We start from the raw sequence: 16,539 nt of genomic DNA, 5'->3' as shown, positions 1-16,539 counted from the left end.
TCATCCCCCCTCTCAGTTTCTCTCGCTCTTTCCCTCGCATCTCCCATCCACCGCTCTCTCTCTCTCTCTCTCTCTCTCTTATCGGTCATCTCCCTCGCTCATTCTCTCTCTCGCGTCGCCATCTCTCTCTCTCGACCAAGCATCCCCATCTCTCAATTGGCTAAATCCTTCGGCTCTTGGGTCTGGTCCATCCAAAGTAATCCCCTGACCCCAGCTAAATCCAGAATAGTTTTTGGATGGGACCTACTGTACTTTATGGGTGATGCCTTTTCATGCTGAACCGAGGTTTAGGATGATCACAGGCAGGCCTATGTTTTTCTCTGCTGCTAACCCTTATGATGCATAGGATGATAGGTCTATGACTGAAAGACATTAAAGCTGCACTAGCCACCTTTGGACACTGGTGGCTCCAAATGGCATTGAGGGATAACTGTTTGTAACATTTGTAACATGACAACATGTCAGTAAACCACACACAGCTAGCTCAACCCGGCCAGTCTTTAAACTAAAAAGGGATGAGAGAGGCAAAAGATCCAATGTGAGTCCAGCTTTCTGTCTTCAGCTTTCTTTCTTTTTCACACAAAAATCTTGCCTAGTGCAGCTTTAAAGTATCCTATGGGAGTTTATTTTACCCTTTAATAACGTATTATAAGTTGATCTTGAAGTCTTCTGTGGTAGTAGTGATTATTCTTTGCCTTCACTTGTCATACATTGTGAATTGTTAGAATGCAGTGTGCAGATTTTGATCCCTTTTTTCTCCAGTACACCAGTGCACAGAAGATTTGTGACTGTGCACACAACGATAGTGAAATTACCTGCAAAATAACTTTTGATACTTTCAAGTGGAGCTGTGCGCAGTATGCAATAACAGTGAAGACAGCAGTGAATGAGTCTTAATTACTGTGATATTGTAAACACCACATGGCTATATTTAGGAATAAACACATAATTCAACTAACAGAAAATATTTACAATTTTACAAGAAAATCGCCAGTTAGAAAACATTATATCAGTAAACAAGTCATTTCAAACTGAAAATACTTTTCTCAAATATGCATAAATACATTAAAAAAAACTTAAAGTAAGAGATTACAAGATTTTTCTTGAAATGTAAAGGTATTACTGCAGTGCAACTTTCCAGTATTTTTTTCATGAGTAAAAATTCAGTTATTTTCTCCTCAGTAATCCCAACACGTTTTCACCTTCTGCTTTCATCGTTGTTGGTCTCCCCATCATCCAATTATTCAAATTCCCAATTTCCATGGCAACAAATGGACCAGTGAGGTTCTTCCGCTTCTATTATCGAAGATGATGTGGGAGATCCACCTGGAAAATGACCGCATGTCAGTTTTAAGAGCAGTTTTTAAGAATATTTTTAAGGCATTTATGCTTTATTATATTAATATGATATTGAAAATAAAGATAGGAGTGAAAGAGGGGATGACATGTGAGAGTAGTCATCAGCTGGAATCGAACCCATGATGTTACAAGTTGCAAGTACATGGTATGTGCTTAGCCTTTATAGACCAGCTGACGGCCCATAAGTTCCTGCTCCTGCTGCTGCTATTTTTCACTGCAGTGGCATTGGAAGATTGATTTTTCTATTTCACATTTCTCTACAGTTTGAATTCCTCGAGCTGGCCTCATAAAATTTTGTGAAATCAGTTTCTCCAGCACGAATTGGACACACCACCTGTTTGTCACCTGGAAAGGTTAGCTAAAGGTTACGTTTAGGCAAGTAAAACAACTTTGGTTAAGGTTAATGTCATCTAAAAAACCTCATGACATCCATCTAATCCGTATCTTCCAACACCTGTAACATAAACTTTACTTTTATTAATGCAAATCAAAGCAGAATACTCCATATATGTTACTGCGATTATGCTTACTTTGCGTATAATCACATGAATATAATCAACATAATCAGAGTATGCCGTTTACATGGGCCACACCTCACGTTATTGCCTTAATCTCAGTATAATTGCATTTTTGATGTGCATGTAAAGTTGCATGATCACCTCTGTGGTGTCAACAAATGAAGTGTTTATAAGTGGGCTGTGTTGTTGATTGTGTGTTGTCGGTGTGTGCTGTGGTAACGTGTCCTATCTGTCTTTATCAAAGCTCCAGTGAACCGTTTCTATAAATACCTGCACTAAGTGGCTGGAATTTCACAGCTAGGAGCCCCCGCCATCTGAGGGCAGCGCTGATTTTCCATTGTAACAACATAACATACAACATGCACTGCAACATAACATTAGCAGAGGTAATGTTCTTTCCTCCTTTACCAAAGACGAAAAATGTCATGCACTCAAAAAAAAGAAAAACAATTCTCAGGCTTACTTAATTTCCAGATGTCTCTATTTTTAATTCTCAATACATTTTATAGTAGAAGAACCTCTAGCACTTTAGCAAAGATAGTAGTCGAGTGTGCAGTGATCTTTCTACGGAATCAATGCATTTCATAAAATATGCACAGCTAAAAAGTTTTCTTTGTCATGCACCACTGTTTCTAAGCACTAAAGAGGGTTTTCTAATTAGGTGAGTGTGGTTGTTTTTTTTTTGCTTTTTTTTCCACCAAGACTTGTCTCTCTTTCCCTGTTTCCCCGTCTCTTTGTCTCTGTCTCGGTCTATTTTTTTCCTTTCTCCCCCTCATTCTCTCTCTCTATCCTTTTATCCTCCTCCACAGGTTGAGGGTGCTCCACTCAACTGAGAGCTTGGCTGACATTTGCATCATACCTATGTCAGTGTAGAGACGGAACGTACCATGTCAGCCGCAGGGATGACTCACACACCGCTGGCTCTCTGTCAGATCTAAATTAAACTCTCTTCTTCAGCTTGCCTGCAGATATCTTTGTGCAGTTTGTTTCATGCGTGGTTTTAGCGATGCGACTGTAATGTAGTGTTGTCACTTTACACTGAGAGTTCTGTGGCACTGTGCGCTCCTCATATCTGCTTGTAATTCTGTACTGTTTACTATTGATCATAGCAAATTCACTGCTAGTGGGCTCTCCACATTTGAATCAAATTAGTCCACCTGTGCCTTTGTCTGCGTTTAGCCCATTGGCTCTGCAAAATATTAGCAGCGTTGGGTTTGTTATTGGAAAAAAATAATACACTGCTCTTGAATTACTCATTTCAAAAGTAACATTATCACTTATTACTGCCTGGGAGTAGTGACGGTACTTTTAAGTTACACCCCCTAAAACTGGAAGTTGTATCCTGCTTCCTCATCTTCAAACATCACAATAACTCAATTTCCTCGCCAGTGAAGGATCATGGGAACTAAAAAGGGCTGCTGTCCAATGTTCTTGTCATCCTTTTGCTCAATAAAAGTCAAACTAGTTGGAACTTCAATCTGATATTTAGAAGTGATAACACAATTAATGACATGTTTTGATTTGTAATTGTAATTCATTTGTATTGCTGAAATTGAAATAGTAATATGTTACACTACTCATTACTGGGAAAATTAATAATATTGCCATAACTGAATACGTTACTAACCACCACTAGTTATTAGCTTTCCCTTGTCATTGTTTACTTGAAAAGACCTTGTGCTTTATCTCCTCTATTTTTCACTTTCTTGCACTTTGAGTATCTTTCTGCCCCATGTCTAATTGAAGAATCTGTTTTTGCAATCTTTTTTGCACTTTTTTGGCTTGATGCCTTAAACAAATCAGCCCCATTCTTTACCTTTACCTTGCTAAAGGTAATCAAGCATCACATGTATTTATCCAGGAGACCAAGGTGGGAAATTAACACAATCAACCAATCAAATGCTGGTAATATTTTGGCTGTGGCTGGTAGTTTCATCAGATAACCAAACATCATCTGGAAGTCCTATTTTATTCTAAAATATTGAGTTGGCTGGTAAAACAGCATGGAGCGTTTTGAACTGAACTGAATGAACCCCTACCCTTGTTCCTGCCTTGTGTTATTGCATAACAAGCAGATGGCTCTGTTATCACTTTGATTAGATGAGAGCGTTTTCCTGACTAGGTGCCAACAAAGAGGAAATCCAGATCCTGTAATCAGTATTATGGCGATGGCATAGAGTGTAAAGTGTGTTGATATGACTGCGTAGTGGACATACATACATACATACATACATACATACATAGATCTCCTTTACCCACACAAACACTCTAATGCCTCTCTTTGTGTATGTCTTTAGCTGTCCCCCGTTTATCTCTGTCTTCCTGTATTGCACCAACCCCCCCACTCACCTGTTTCAGGCTGCGGATGCTGCTGGTGCGGATGGACTCCATCAGCTGGTCGTGGGCTGACCTCAGTGGCGTGGAGGGCCTGCTGGCCTCCTCCCCTCTCCTCTCCCCCGACACGGGCCTCAGCGCGTTCTTCAGCTCCTTCAGGATGCTGCTCGTCTCCTCTTTCTGCCGCTCCTTTGCTCTCCCCTTCTTCCCTTTCTTCCCCTTGGTCTTGGCCTCCTTCTTGCTGCCCTCCTCGTGCGCCCTGATCACCTCCGCGATCTTCCTGGTGGGCTTTTTCTTCTCCCGCGGAGGGGGAGGAGGCGGGGGAGGAGGTGGGGGAGGAGGCGGGGGAGGAGGGGGAGGAGGAGGGGGAGCAGGGGGAGTCTGCTTCTTAGCCGGGTCGTTGCGGGGGAGCTTGGGCGAGGACCATGGGGAGGCTCTGGGTGAGCTGTAAGGCGATGAACTAGGTGTTCCCTTCTAGAGAGAGAGAGAGAGAGAGACACAGAGCAAGAGAGAGAGAGAGAGAGAGAGAGAGAGAGAGAGAGAGAGAGAGACACAGAGCAAGAGAGAGAGAGAGAGAGAGACACAGAGACACAGAGCGAGAGAGAGAGAGAGAGAGAGAGACACAGAGCAAGAGAGAGAGAGAGAGAGAGACACAGAGCAAGAGAGAGAGAGAGAGACACACAGAGCAAGAGAGAGAGACACAGAGACACAGAGCGAGAGAGAGAGAGAGAGAGAGAGACACAGAGCAAGAGAGAGAGAGAGAGAGACAGAGCAAGAGAGAGAGAGAGAGAGAGACAGAGACAGAGCGAGAGAGAGAGAGAGAGAGACAGAGCGAGAAAGAGAGTGAGAGAGAGACAGAGAGAGAGAGAGAGAGAGAGAGAGAGAGAGACACAGAGACACAGAGCGAGAGAGAGAGCGAGAGAGAGACACAGAGACAGAGCGAGAGAGAGAGCGAGAGAGAGAGAGGGGTGAGAGAGAATTACAACTTTGTTTTTCCAGAACGTTGTATGAATTTATTTTATTTATTTTTTTCATGAAACAAGGTACACTACGCCACACTTCTGTCGGGGATAAATACATACATATCATCATGCAGTACAAACATTCAGCATACTTGTCCATGCAGCTGTGGTCAAAACATAATGCAAACCCAACATAGACTAAAATAAAATACCACACTGCACAACAGAGAAAAAACACGTTATGCCCCTTGACCTCACACTCTTTTCATTGACCGTCTCCCACCCTCCTCAGTTTGCTTAGTTTTGAAACCCCCTGCTGAAGTTACTCATTCTCAAGCATGTCTAGACTCCATATAATCTATCCACAGGTGCCAGGTTTTAATAAAAAGTGGTGGACTTCCCCTCAGATCATATTATTTTTTGCAGTGGCATACAAGAGTTATTTGTAATTACCCGTTGTGCAAGAATGTGCGAGCGGGCTCATCTATCCATAATATATATATTTATTAGCAGCGGTGATGGCCTGGCCAAAGAAGTTTGCTTTTCTAGAGGAGGTGAAATTTTCAATTTCAACTGTCAGTATGCTCCCCAGGTAAGGCCATCATGGGAGAGTGCTGTAATCCAGGGAGATGTAAAGGACGATGTTGAGTAGGAGACTTGATGAACATAATTTTATTGTCAGTTATATCAGAACCACCACAGTTCACCGCATTTTAACAGCTAAAGACCAGCCTACTTAGCCCATCAAAAGGTTTTTAGGATCCTATGTCAGTCATTTTAGAAGACACATCTACTATGGAACAAACAGTTACATACCAGCGCAGTGGTGCGGGGGTTAACAGCTCCCTCCAGCGCCCCCTGGTGGCCCTGCTGCTGCTGCTGCTGCTGCCTCTGTTCCTGCAGCCGTTTCTGCCTCTGGCGGTCCTGGTTCCTGGTGAGGATCCCAGTCATGCTCATCCTGGGACCGGGGAGGTTGAACTGGTAACCCAGCTTGATCAAGGTGTAGTTCTCCCTCAGAATCTTCACCATCTCCATCTCCACCTGGGGGGGGGGGGGGGGGGGGGGAGTTGGAGGGAAGGAGACAGTGTTACACCTTGCACATTTAGTTTTCACCTGATGGGTGGGATTGATGGTGGAAGAAAAATGGGAGGAGAGAGAGGGAGACAGTAGGAGGACTGACATGGAGCGAAAGATGAGATGGATGGAAGTGGAGGAGGAAGAGAGAGAGAGAAGGAGGAAAAGGGAAGCGGTGAAAGTGAGAACGAAGATCATGAGGAGGAGAGGTGGGAAAGGGAGTATGCAATCCTTTTAAGATCATTACTTTAAACATATAGAAAATCAACCAGGTGCTTTGTCTACAATATGGCAGTGTGAATGAGTTGAAACTGTAACTGAGATCTGAGTGAACATATAAAGAATGTCACAGGGTGTATCTTTCAATTAATATTTTCTGAATTATAAGTAGTAGTAAATAATTCTCAATACATTGATAATTTCATACAACAGTGATATGAATAGATTTAAGTCTAGTTTATGTCTAGATCCTGAGATTAAAAAAAAAAAAAAAAAAACATTTAACGCCTGGTCCAAAACCTGAGTACAAGAACAATATAGACATATCATCGTTAATACATTTATGTTGCTATTGGCATCATAATGTCTCAACCAACCAACCAACTAACCTGTCCTCCACACATGTGTCTCTGGTTGTGGAAGCGTAGCTCAGTCAGGGTGTTGTTTCCTGGAAGTGCTTGAACCAGTGCCAGCACCCCCTTCCCTGTCACATAGTTGGACTCTATATTCAGGCTGGTGATGGATGAGTTCTCCCGCAGCATCTTAGCGATGGCCAGCGCCACGGGGTCGTCGGCTCGGGTGTTGGCCAGGCTGAAGACCCGCACGTGTGTGTTGGACCTCAACGCCTCAGCAAATCGGATTAGGATTTCCTGGGAGATGAGTTACACTAATATTTATATTCTCCAAAACATTTAAGGGAACCTTTTGAATCAGCATGACAGTATATCATTTGACATGTATTACGGCACATGACACAGCATATCATGGGAGGAGCTTTAAAATGTACTTAATAATATGATCCTTTCAGTCCCACTGGGAAACTCTTTTTGCTTGCCCCCCTCCACAGGCAGGTCAGAGCGGGGTCGGCTGCATAACAGCTTCCCTGCAGCTGGTAGGGATCCAGTGTCTTGCTCAAGGACACTTCAGCAGGCAGATGCTTGCCAATATGGGGGCTTAAACCCAAGTCTTCCAGTTGAGAGGCAGTACTAACTATGCCACCCTGCTCCTTACACAATGCTAGAATGAGCATCTATTTTATTTACTGCAACTAGAAACCCTCTTTGCTACCAGTGGATATTCAGTTAATCACAGGATGATGAAAAGAGCAAAAGTTACCCTCAGAAAGCTCGTCTTCCATCTCAGCAACCTTACCAAATCCATTGATTTAGGGCAGTATGTTGCTGCCCATTCTCCAACAATAAGAAGTGTTTGCTTTGTTTTTTCTGTGTTATTTGTGTGGTTTTATATTGTTTAATCTTTATATAATTTATTGTTATGTCTCTCTTTGATTCTTTTAACATTGTTTCATTGTTGTAAAGTGTACTGTGAGACACTTTGGTGTGACACTGCACTTTAAATAAACTTTGACTTGACTTGACTTGCTCCGAATATGTAACTATGCTCTCCATCACCTAACTATGGTGAGATGCCCACAGGTCTAAAAATAAACTGGCATAGAATCAAAAGTTACTTAACAGTTATAGAGCAGGATGCTAGCAAGCCAGGAGTTAAGATGGCTGCCACTGACATGGCTGCCTTGAAAATACTTTTTCGGCCTCCTTCTTTCTCAAGATTGTCGATAGCTAATCTTGAGGAAATACTAACCTTGTGAACTTTAAAAAAGCTTTTTTAACAATTACGACATTTTTCAGGACTGTTAGATCCAGGATGACCGCCTTATGTTTTGCTGTGAAAGTACTGTTTGTTAAAAATCTCCAACCCTACCTGTGAGATGTCGTCAATGTTGTTGAGGTTGACCTCAGTGAGTTCAGGGTCGTTGCTCAGGGCTCGTTCGAGAGCGTCGTCGACGACGGTGGGGTTGCCGGTGGCGTTGGGGTCGGCAGGTAGAGGGGGAGGAGTCAGTCTCATAGGCTCCGCCCTCTGAGGTTTTAGAAGCATCGGGGTGTCGACCCGCAGTGTCAGAGGACCACAATCCTTCGGTGGTTCAGGTTTTGTTTTATCATCTTGTTGTTCTTCCTCCTCCTCCTCCTCTTCTGTTACTGCTTCTTCCTCTTCCTCACTCTCCTCTTCTTCTTCTTCCTCCTCTTCCTCCTCCTCCTCCTCCTCCTCCTCCTGCTCTTCTTCTTCCTCCTCCTTTTGTTTTGTGCACTCTTTCTTTTCTTTCTCGTTTTCGTCATCTTTTTCATCCTCCGCTTCGCTGTTTCTTTCTGTCACACACTCCTCCTCTTGTTCCTCATCCTGTGTTTAGATAAAGTTTTAAAATGGTTATTCTCTCTTGGACTTTTATAGACACAAGTTGAGGGACAATGGAGGCTATCTGTGATGGGAGGTCAGCATTTTTTGTGGTTGTCACTTTTGAATTTTGAGTTTGAAAAGCAATGCTATAACTAGACCTATTCTTCTTGAAACTGTAACCTTGTAAGTAAATTATAATCAGTGTATGTTTGAATGTTTCCTAATATTGTAAATGAATCTAGAAAGTTTTAAGGCAACTGCAGCAGTGAATGACTGATTTTATGTGATTTTCTGTAATTTAAGTACTTTAAATTACTCATTACTTTTATGTATTTTAAGCAATCTCTCTGGCACATTTTACAAACGCCAAGCAAATCCAATTAAGTTGCATCACTGACCGGTTTGGGGCTGCCTCCGCCTATTTCGTCTTCCAGCAGTTTGCGCGTCTCGTTTTCCCAATACTTCATGAGGGCCTCTCTGCTGAAGGTGCCGGTCGGGGTCTTGTCTGTCTGGTCTCTCTGTCTGAGTCCGATGGGCACGTTGGCGTCAGGCTCGATGTCTGCCAGCTCCTTCTCCAGCTCGGCCAGCTCCTCGGGGCTGAGGGAGGCCAGGAGCTCGTCCTCGTCAACATCTTCGTACTTGCTCAGCTCTCTGCGGTACCCGAAGCAGCTCATGGCCAAAGCCTGATTAGCGAGGCTCGAGGTTCAGTCACTATCAGTCCAGTCAATATCAGTTAAAACTTCCACGACAAGAGCAAAAGGTGTTCCGTTTCTGAATCTTGCAGAAAGACCACTTCTTGAGTTGAATATGAGTATGGTAGGAAGTTGGAGTCTGGGGATTAGAGGTTCCAACAAAAGATAAGGTCCTGTGTGAAAGACGGGATCCGGCCCAGGGGTTGCTGGAGGTCCAAAGACATAGGGGGTCGTTGCAGAGTCAGAGCCCGATCAAGGTGTTTCCTTGCTGGGGGAAGGTGTCTGGTCAGACTGGCCTCTATCTCTTGAGTTCCAGTCAAAAGGTGCTTCTGATGAGACTATACTCCGGTCTGAACTGGATCTATCCTGGTTGGCCGACTCCTGGGTGTGTTGCTGTGTAGGAGAGAGTGTGTGTGTGTGTGTGTGTGTGTGTCCGTCTCCTCTCCTCTCTAATCTCCCCAGCTGCTGTTTAGGCCTTAAGAGAGGGATCAGACGGGAACGTAACAAAGTGTGGGCCCCATGATGCAGCGTCTTTTTTGGGAGGCACCGCTCTGAGAGACAGAGCCACAAAAAGCATGTGAGCTCAGAGCCTGCGGCCCGCCGACGTAGCAGTCTGTCACCGTGGCCTGAGCGGCTTTGTTCATGGCCAAAAAAAGAGCAACTGGACCCAAGAGATACACAGAACGAGAGAGACAGTGTATCTCCCTCCGAGCAGCAGCGTGGCCTAGTGTCCCATAACTAAAGTGTCACAGGCTCGATCCCCACGACAGCAAATGTGTCCATCAACAGCCATGTGTCCTGCCAAAGTGTCCTTGAGGAAGACACTGAACGCCTACCTGCTCACTCATGGTCAGTTACTCTGGATAAAAGTGCTGCTGCTAAACAATGCTGCTAAAATTCTGCTAAATGCCAGTATTTCTAGAAAAACAAAGCAAGATGGATAGAGGAACAGATCAACAAAGACAAGTAAAAGAAGAAGAATACAGAGAGACAACAATGGTGAGAAAGATCAATTCAGTGGAAAAAAAAACTATGTGTATCATATGTCCTTCAATATATTTTGTCTATTGCTTTAGTGATAGAGTAGTGTTATTATTGTCATATTGTCATGACTGCTATCTGAATCTGGTTATAACTGGTTAGTTGTTATTTTTGCTTTGGCAACAAGTACTTTTGTATTTCATGTCAATAAAGCACATTTGAATAGAGAAAAAAAATAGGTTTCTGTATAAAAATAAAATAAAAATGAAGAAAATTAAAAAAAATGTGTTTAACAAATGAAATAACATTGAGGTAAACTGAAAAAACAGAACAAGCAGAGATACAGAAAGATTGGTAGAAGAAATGAAAGAAAAACAAATTCTGGTAGAGAAATGTTTGACTCAGAGGAAGACATTGAAGATAGATAGAAAAGAAGACAGAAAGAGAAAGATACACAGAGAGAGCAAGATTATACACACAAATACAGATACCGAAACATCAGTCAAAAATCAAATATAAGTTGCTCAAATATACAATGTTATAGGCCCTACACAGCGTATAACAAACGCTAGAAAGTCATTAAAATCCCACACTGTCACAGAGATATATATGGAGACAAGGAAAGACAGACAACAAATAAATAAATAAACAGGAAGACTAGGCACTGTGCTGCATATGGGAACAGTGACAAATTGGGACAAAGAAGAAGAACAAGAATAGAATGGAGGAACATAAATAGACAGACAGACAGACAAAAAAAGACATCCGGAAACATGAAGTCATACATTGCAGCTTTCAATGTATGACTTGACGTTTCCGGATGCCTTTTTGTGTGAAAAGAGCTTGGAGCAGCAATACCACCATGATATCACAGTTGTAATAATTTGAGGTCAACAGCAACTTCTGGACAAGAAGAGATAAAACAAAATATTAAGGCTGCAACCTCCGGTAATCTGTATACCAGAATCAACAAATTCTCCACGTTTGTCTTCTTTTCTCATTTTTGCTTTATTTGACCATCTGAAAGGATTACAAAGGTGTGAGTTCAGAATGACATTAATTCACATTAATACGGAAGCAGGCTGCGGCTTTTAATAGTCTTGAAAAGGAACTTGAAATATGGGAAAACAAAACCTATTGCATCACAGGATTTCTGTTTGAAAAAAGTTTGACCTCATTGGCAGGTTGATCGTTTATCTTTCATTCAACATTTCGGTCTGGGCAGAGTGGATTTACTCTCAGCTGGAAGTTTGGGAATGAAATGCTGTTATGAGTCTCTCTCGCTCTCTCTCTCTCTCTCTCTCTCTCTCTCTCGCTCTCTCTCACTTATAAAAATACACAAAAATTCACTGTCACAAACTCACACAAACACAGAAGACACAAGTACATTTGATCTCAGCAGCTCCCAACGTCACTGCTCCAAATCTCCTCCAGTCTGATGTAGAGTACATAATGTGAGAACAGGAATTATGTTGATGTATTTAGGGATTTCAAACAGCTCATATGTTCTATCTGTCCTAATCGACTGTACAGCTATCGTTATACGCAGGCCCAGCACAGAACAGTCATGTTAACACACGTACACAGAAACACTGCTGTTGCATGAAATATTTTGATGTTTTTTTCTTATCTTTTTGGCTTAAGTTGAACGTTTGAAGTAAGCAGTAAGATCCAGTAAATACACATTATTGCATTCAACGGGTCAATATGAAAACACCATCGGCGGTCACTCGAAACGAGTATGACTGTCCTCTCTGTAGGGTCGTCTACTTGTGGGTCTTCAGATGGCTGGAGAGGCCGATCCACGATCCACATATTTTGGTGCAGTGTGGGCAGGGGTAAGTGGTGGTGGTTGGTGGTGGTTGAGCCTTTTTATCTCTCTCCTTGCAGTGCTGTCGCTTTGTCTCTGCGGCACGGCGGAGTTCCATTTCATGACGTGCTGCACGGATTTCTTCCAGGAGCGCCTGTCCAGTGCAATGTGCTCCCAGTTGCTCGATGTGATGTAGAATTTCTTTAGACTGGCCTTGATATTGTCCTTGAAATGTTTCTTTTGCACGCCGAGGGCTCGCTGACCTTCCGTCAGCTGGGAGTACAGGATCTGTTTGGGGAGACATGTGTTGGACATGCGGATGACATGGCCGGTCCATCGGAGTTGGTACTGCATTATTGTGGTGGTGATGCTGGTCATGTTGGCTTCCTCCAGAACGCTGATGTTGGTGCGTCTGTCCTCCCAGCTGATCCTCAGAATCCTTCTCAAGGATCTTTGGTGGTGTTGTTCCAGGGCTCTCAGGTGCCTGCTGTAGGTGGTCCATGATTCGGCTCCATAGAGGAGGGTGGGGAGGACAACGGCTCTGTAGACCAGGAGTTTTGTTTGGGCCTGTAGGTCTCGGTCTTCAAAGACTCTTTTCCTGAGTCTGGTGTAGGCTCCACTGGCACAACTCAGGCGATGGTTAACCTCAGAGTCGATGTCAGCTTTGGAGGAAAGAAGGCTGCCGAGGTAGGGGAAGTGGTCAACCTTTTCAAGAGTGGTGTTGTCCACTTTTATGGTGGGCTGGGTAGATGGCTGGTTGGGAGGAGGTTGATGTAGGACCTGGGTCTTCTTGATGTTTAAGGCTAGGCCCAGGGCTCTGTATGCCTTGGCAAAGGCATTCAGGATGCCCTGGAGGTCTTCTGCGGAGTGTGCTGCGATGGCGTTGTCGTCCGCATACTGAAGCTCCAAGATGGTGGTGTTGACTTTGTTCTTGGCCTTGAACCTATTAAGGTTGAAGATCCTGCCATCAGTTCTGTACAGGATTGGGATCCCCTGTGACAGCTCCTTGCCAATGAGGTGGAGTATGGCAGCAATGAAGATGGCAAATAGGGTGGGTGCGATGATGCATCCCTGTTTGACCCCCGATTCCACAGTGAAGGGCTCGGATTCAGAGTCAGAGCCACTGTTGAGCACCGTGGCTGACATGCCATCATGTAGAAGCCTCAGTATTCTGACGTACTTATCATGGCAGCCGTGCCTTGATAGTATGCTCCACAGAGCCTGGCGGTCCACCGTGTCAAAGGCCTTTGTCAGGTCTATGAAGGCCATATACTGTACAAAGGCTGCTTTTGTTCACAGCATTATTCCTGGAGTTGGCGTGCTGTGAATATCATGTCTGCTGTACCTCTGGATGGGCGGAAGCCACACTGTGATTCTGGAAGTACTTCCTCAGACAGTGGTAGCAGTCGGTTTGCGAGGACACAAGCGAGTACTTTGCCTGTTGTTGACAGGAGCGAGATGCCCCTGTAGTTTCCACATTCAGCCTTGTCCCCCTTCTTGAATATGGTCACTATCAGAGCATCCCTGAGCTCTGAGGGAAGTTCTTCTTTTTCCCAGACCTTGAGGAGTAGGGCGTGAATGTGGTACAGGAGCTCTGGTCCACCTTCCTTTAAGATCTCAGCTGGGATCCCATCTGGACCAGCGGCCTTGTTGTTCTTAAGGCTCCTGATGGCATCTTGAACCTCGGCCATGGTGGGAGGTTCCCCCATGTGTTCTCTAATGGGACTCTGGGGAATGTGGCTGGTAATGTCTGGTTCGGTTGTGCTGTCACAGTTGAGGAGTTCCTGGAAGTGCTCCTTCCATCGGGTGTTAATGGACTTGTTGTCCTTCAGCAGCTTCTGCCCGTCCTTTGAGCGCAGGGGGTTTAAGCCGCGGTAGCATGGACCATAGACGGCCTTGGTAGCACTGAAAAAGCCTCTGGTGTCACCCGAGTCTGCCAGTCTCTGGATTTCCAGAGCTTTTTTTGTCCACCGAGAGTTCTTAAGCTCCCTCACCCTGCTCTGGACGTCCGCCTTGGCTCTGGAGTGAGCCACTCTTTTGGCCTTGCAGGTTATATTATTCTGCCAGGCACAAAAGGCTTTCCTTTTCTTGGAGATGAGTTGTTCTATCTCTGTGTCGTTCTCATCAAACCAGTCCTGGTGTTTTCTGGACATGTACCCAAGGGTGGTTTTACAGGTATCGAGGATGGTGGTTTTGAGCAGGCTCCAGTGCTCTCCGATGTCATCAGGATATTCCTGTTGGAGTTCCTGTTTTCTGCCGAAAAAGGGTGTTAGTGATGGTGAGGTCGTACTGAGCACATTTGCTGAGAAGGAGAACTCCATTGGAGTTGATATTCCCGATGCCTTCCTTTCCTATAGTGCCCTTCCAGAGGTGGTGGTCCCGGCCGACCCTGGCGTTGAAGTCTCCTAGGAGAATAATCTTATCCTCCCTGGGGATTCTTGACAGTGTCTCGTCTAAGCAGGCATAGAAGGTCTCTTTTACTTCCTCTTCAGAGTCTAAAGTAGGGGCATAGGCATTCATAACTGTTGCCATCTGGTTGTTGGCAAGCACCAGACGGATGGTCATGAGACGTGACTGATGAGCTGGTTCCTGATGGCAAATCCAACACCATGGATCGTGGGCTCATCAGCAGCTTTTCCTTTCCAGAAGAAAGTGTAGCCACCCTTCTCCTCCTTTAGTTGTCCTTCGTCTGCCCATCGGGTTTCAGAAAGGGCAGCTAGGTCAACCGGCATCTCCTCAGTTCTCTAGCGATGATCGCGGTTCTCCTCTCCGGTCTGTCACTGGTTGCACTATCCATCAGTGTGCGCACATTCCAGGCTCCAAAGTTCATTTTTCTGTGTTCCTGACCGCGTGTGGTGATCCCTCTGGACGCGGTAATCCAGTCGGGAGGTTTGAGGCAGGCTATTTTTAGGGCACCTTTTCTAGCCCCTTCCCCAGGTGGGGTGAGCAGAGTGGATCCTAAAGAGGGCTGCTCAGTCGTGGATGCAGCTGCCGAAGGGCTCTTTCTGCCTCGTTCCAAGAGCCCAGCGACTGAATCTAGCACCCACCGCCTAATGTGCCGGCTCATGACTAGGGGCTTCCAGATCTCACAATCCTGCCCCCGTCGCCAATTGCTGGTCGCCATAGGACTTAGTCCGGGATGTTAGGGTGGATTTCCTTTAAGGAGGATGCCTGTGCGTGACTTTGTTTAACGTGACCCAGATCTGTCAAGGATCGTGTGGTGGCTGTCCGTGCACCAGTCTCCACTGGTGCACGGACAGCCACCACACGATCCTTGACAGATCTGGGTCAGGATCCAGTGGCATGGAGTCCACGATGGCTGGGGGCCCTTTTCTGTTGCAGCCTTCATCCGCCTTCCCAGCCGTTGTGATGCTCCCCTAAAGTCAGCCATCATCCTCCGCCTGTTCCGCCGTTGAGGTCAAGGTTGGATTGCTCTTTGTCAGGGACCTCCCCCTCGACCTTACCGCCATGGGTGACCCTACCAGGAGCATAGCTCCAGATGGTGTCGCACACACACACACACACACACACACACTAACACACACACACAGAATCATATAGAGAATGTGTTGTTAAGAAACAGAGGTTGAGAGAGCTTTAGAAAATGAACACTTATTTGAAACAACTTTGTTTATTACAAAATGACAAAATATTCTCACAAATCTATGTGTTACACCACAGCTTTACATTTAGGCAACAATATTGTTGTCACTAAACTTGTCATGTATCCCCCTTGTTGATACTATAGATACAGTACATACTGAACGCCAGGGCTAAGTGGGAATAATATGGCAGTGGGTGACATGTTCATCCCGTTTGTAGATTCCTATCCAAACATGTACTTTAATTGGTGAACCAAATGTAAACAGTTATTTTATATGCTAGTTATCCATGCATTATTGAGTTGTATTGATGATAGCCATGTCATATTTTACATATTTGGTTGCCATTGCAGTCAACAGAATAATGTGGTAAGGAGTAATAACTTTGTAATGCTAACAGGCATAAAGAGAGACTAGTAGCAATACAGTAACACCAGAAGTGACAAACTATTCTCCTGTTTTTGTCCAAGGCATTGAAAATCGGCCCTGGATTTCATGCCTGACCAGCCCAATTTTAATAAAAAAAAGTTAAACTTAATATGTTGATACTCAATAACAAAGAGACCTAAAGAAAAGAGACATTCCAACTGTCTGAACATGAGAGCGGTGTTATTCTTTTTCAGATACCTGATGGAAATACTGTGCATTCACAGGAGGAGCGGGACGGGGCAAAGCAGAGGTCACACACTCTCTGGGCGAGGTATTATTCTGTTATTCTGACTTCATGGCCCACAGCACATGAAACTCAGTATACTGACACTAAATACAAAGGAACCTTTAGAGAAAAAGACG

The 16,539-nt window shown here is 44.5% G+C and overlaps 1 protein-coding gene across 1 annotated transcript; it reads right to left on the bottom strand.

Moving 5' to 3' along the window:
* Positions 1-1,051: 1,051 nt before the first annotated feature.
* Positions 1,052-9,336, bottom strand: lmod2b (leiomodin 2 (cardiac) b). The gene is made up of 6 exons (XM_078282094.1): positions 9,061-9,336; positions 8,192-8,665; positions 6,856-7,116; positions 5,990-6,214; positions 4,227-4,685; positions 1,052-1,326 (listed from the first exon to the last, which is right to left on the bottom strand). The coding sequence occupies exons 1-6, from the start codon at positions 9,334-9,336 to the stop codon at positions 1,300-1,302; spliced, it is 1,722 nt and encodes a 573-aa protein (XP_078138220.1). The 3' UTR covers positions 1,052-1,299.
* Positions 9,337-16,539: the final 7,203 nt, after the last annotated feature.

The sequence above is a fragment of the Centroberyx gerrardi genome, chromosome 24 (assembly GCF_048128805.1).
Source record: "Centroberyx gerrardi isolate f3 chromosome 24, fCenGer3.hap1.cur.20231027, whole genome shotgun sequence".
Classification (NCBI taxonomy): domain Eukaryota; kingdom Metazoa; phylum Chordata; class Actinopteri; order Beryciformes; family Berycidae; genus Centroberyx; species Centroberyx gerrardi.
The sequence above is the reverse complement of the archived record's forward strand: the minus strand, read 5'-3'. Positions and strand labels throughout refer to the sequence as shown.

What these genes read in the sequence shown, in the direction of transcription:
- lmod2b (XM_078282094.1), bottom strand. Translation starts at nt 9,336, where the DNA reads ATGAGCTGCTTCGGGTACCGCAGAGAGCTGAGCAAGTACGAAGATGTT. An exon ending in GACACATGTGTGGAGGACAG is followed by an intron (nt 6,215 to 6,855) that starts GTTAGTTGGTTG and finishes CCCCCCCCCCAG; the next exon opens with GTGGAGATGGAGATGGTGAA. An exon ending in ACCCCCGCACCACTGCGCTG is followed by an intron (nt 4,686 to 5,989) that starts GTATGTAACTGT and finishes CTCTCTCTCTAG; the next exon opens with AAGGGAACACCTAGTTCATC.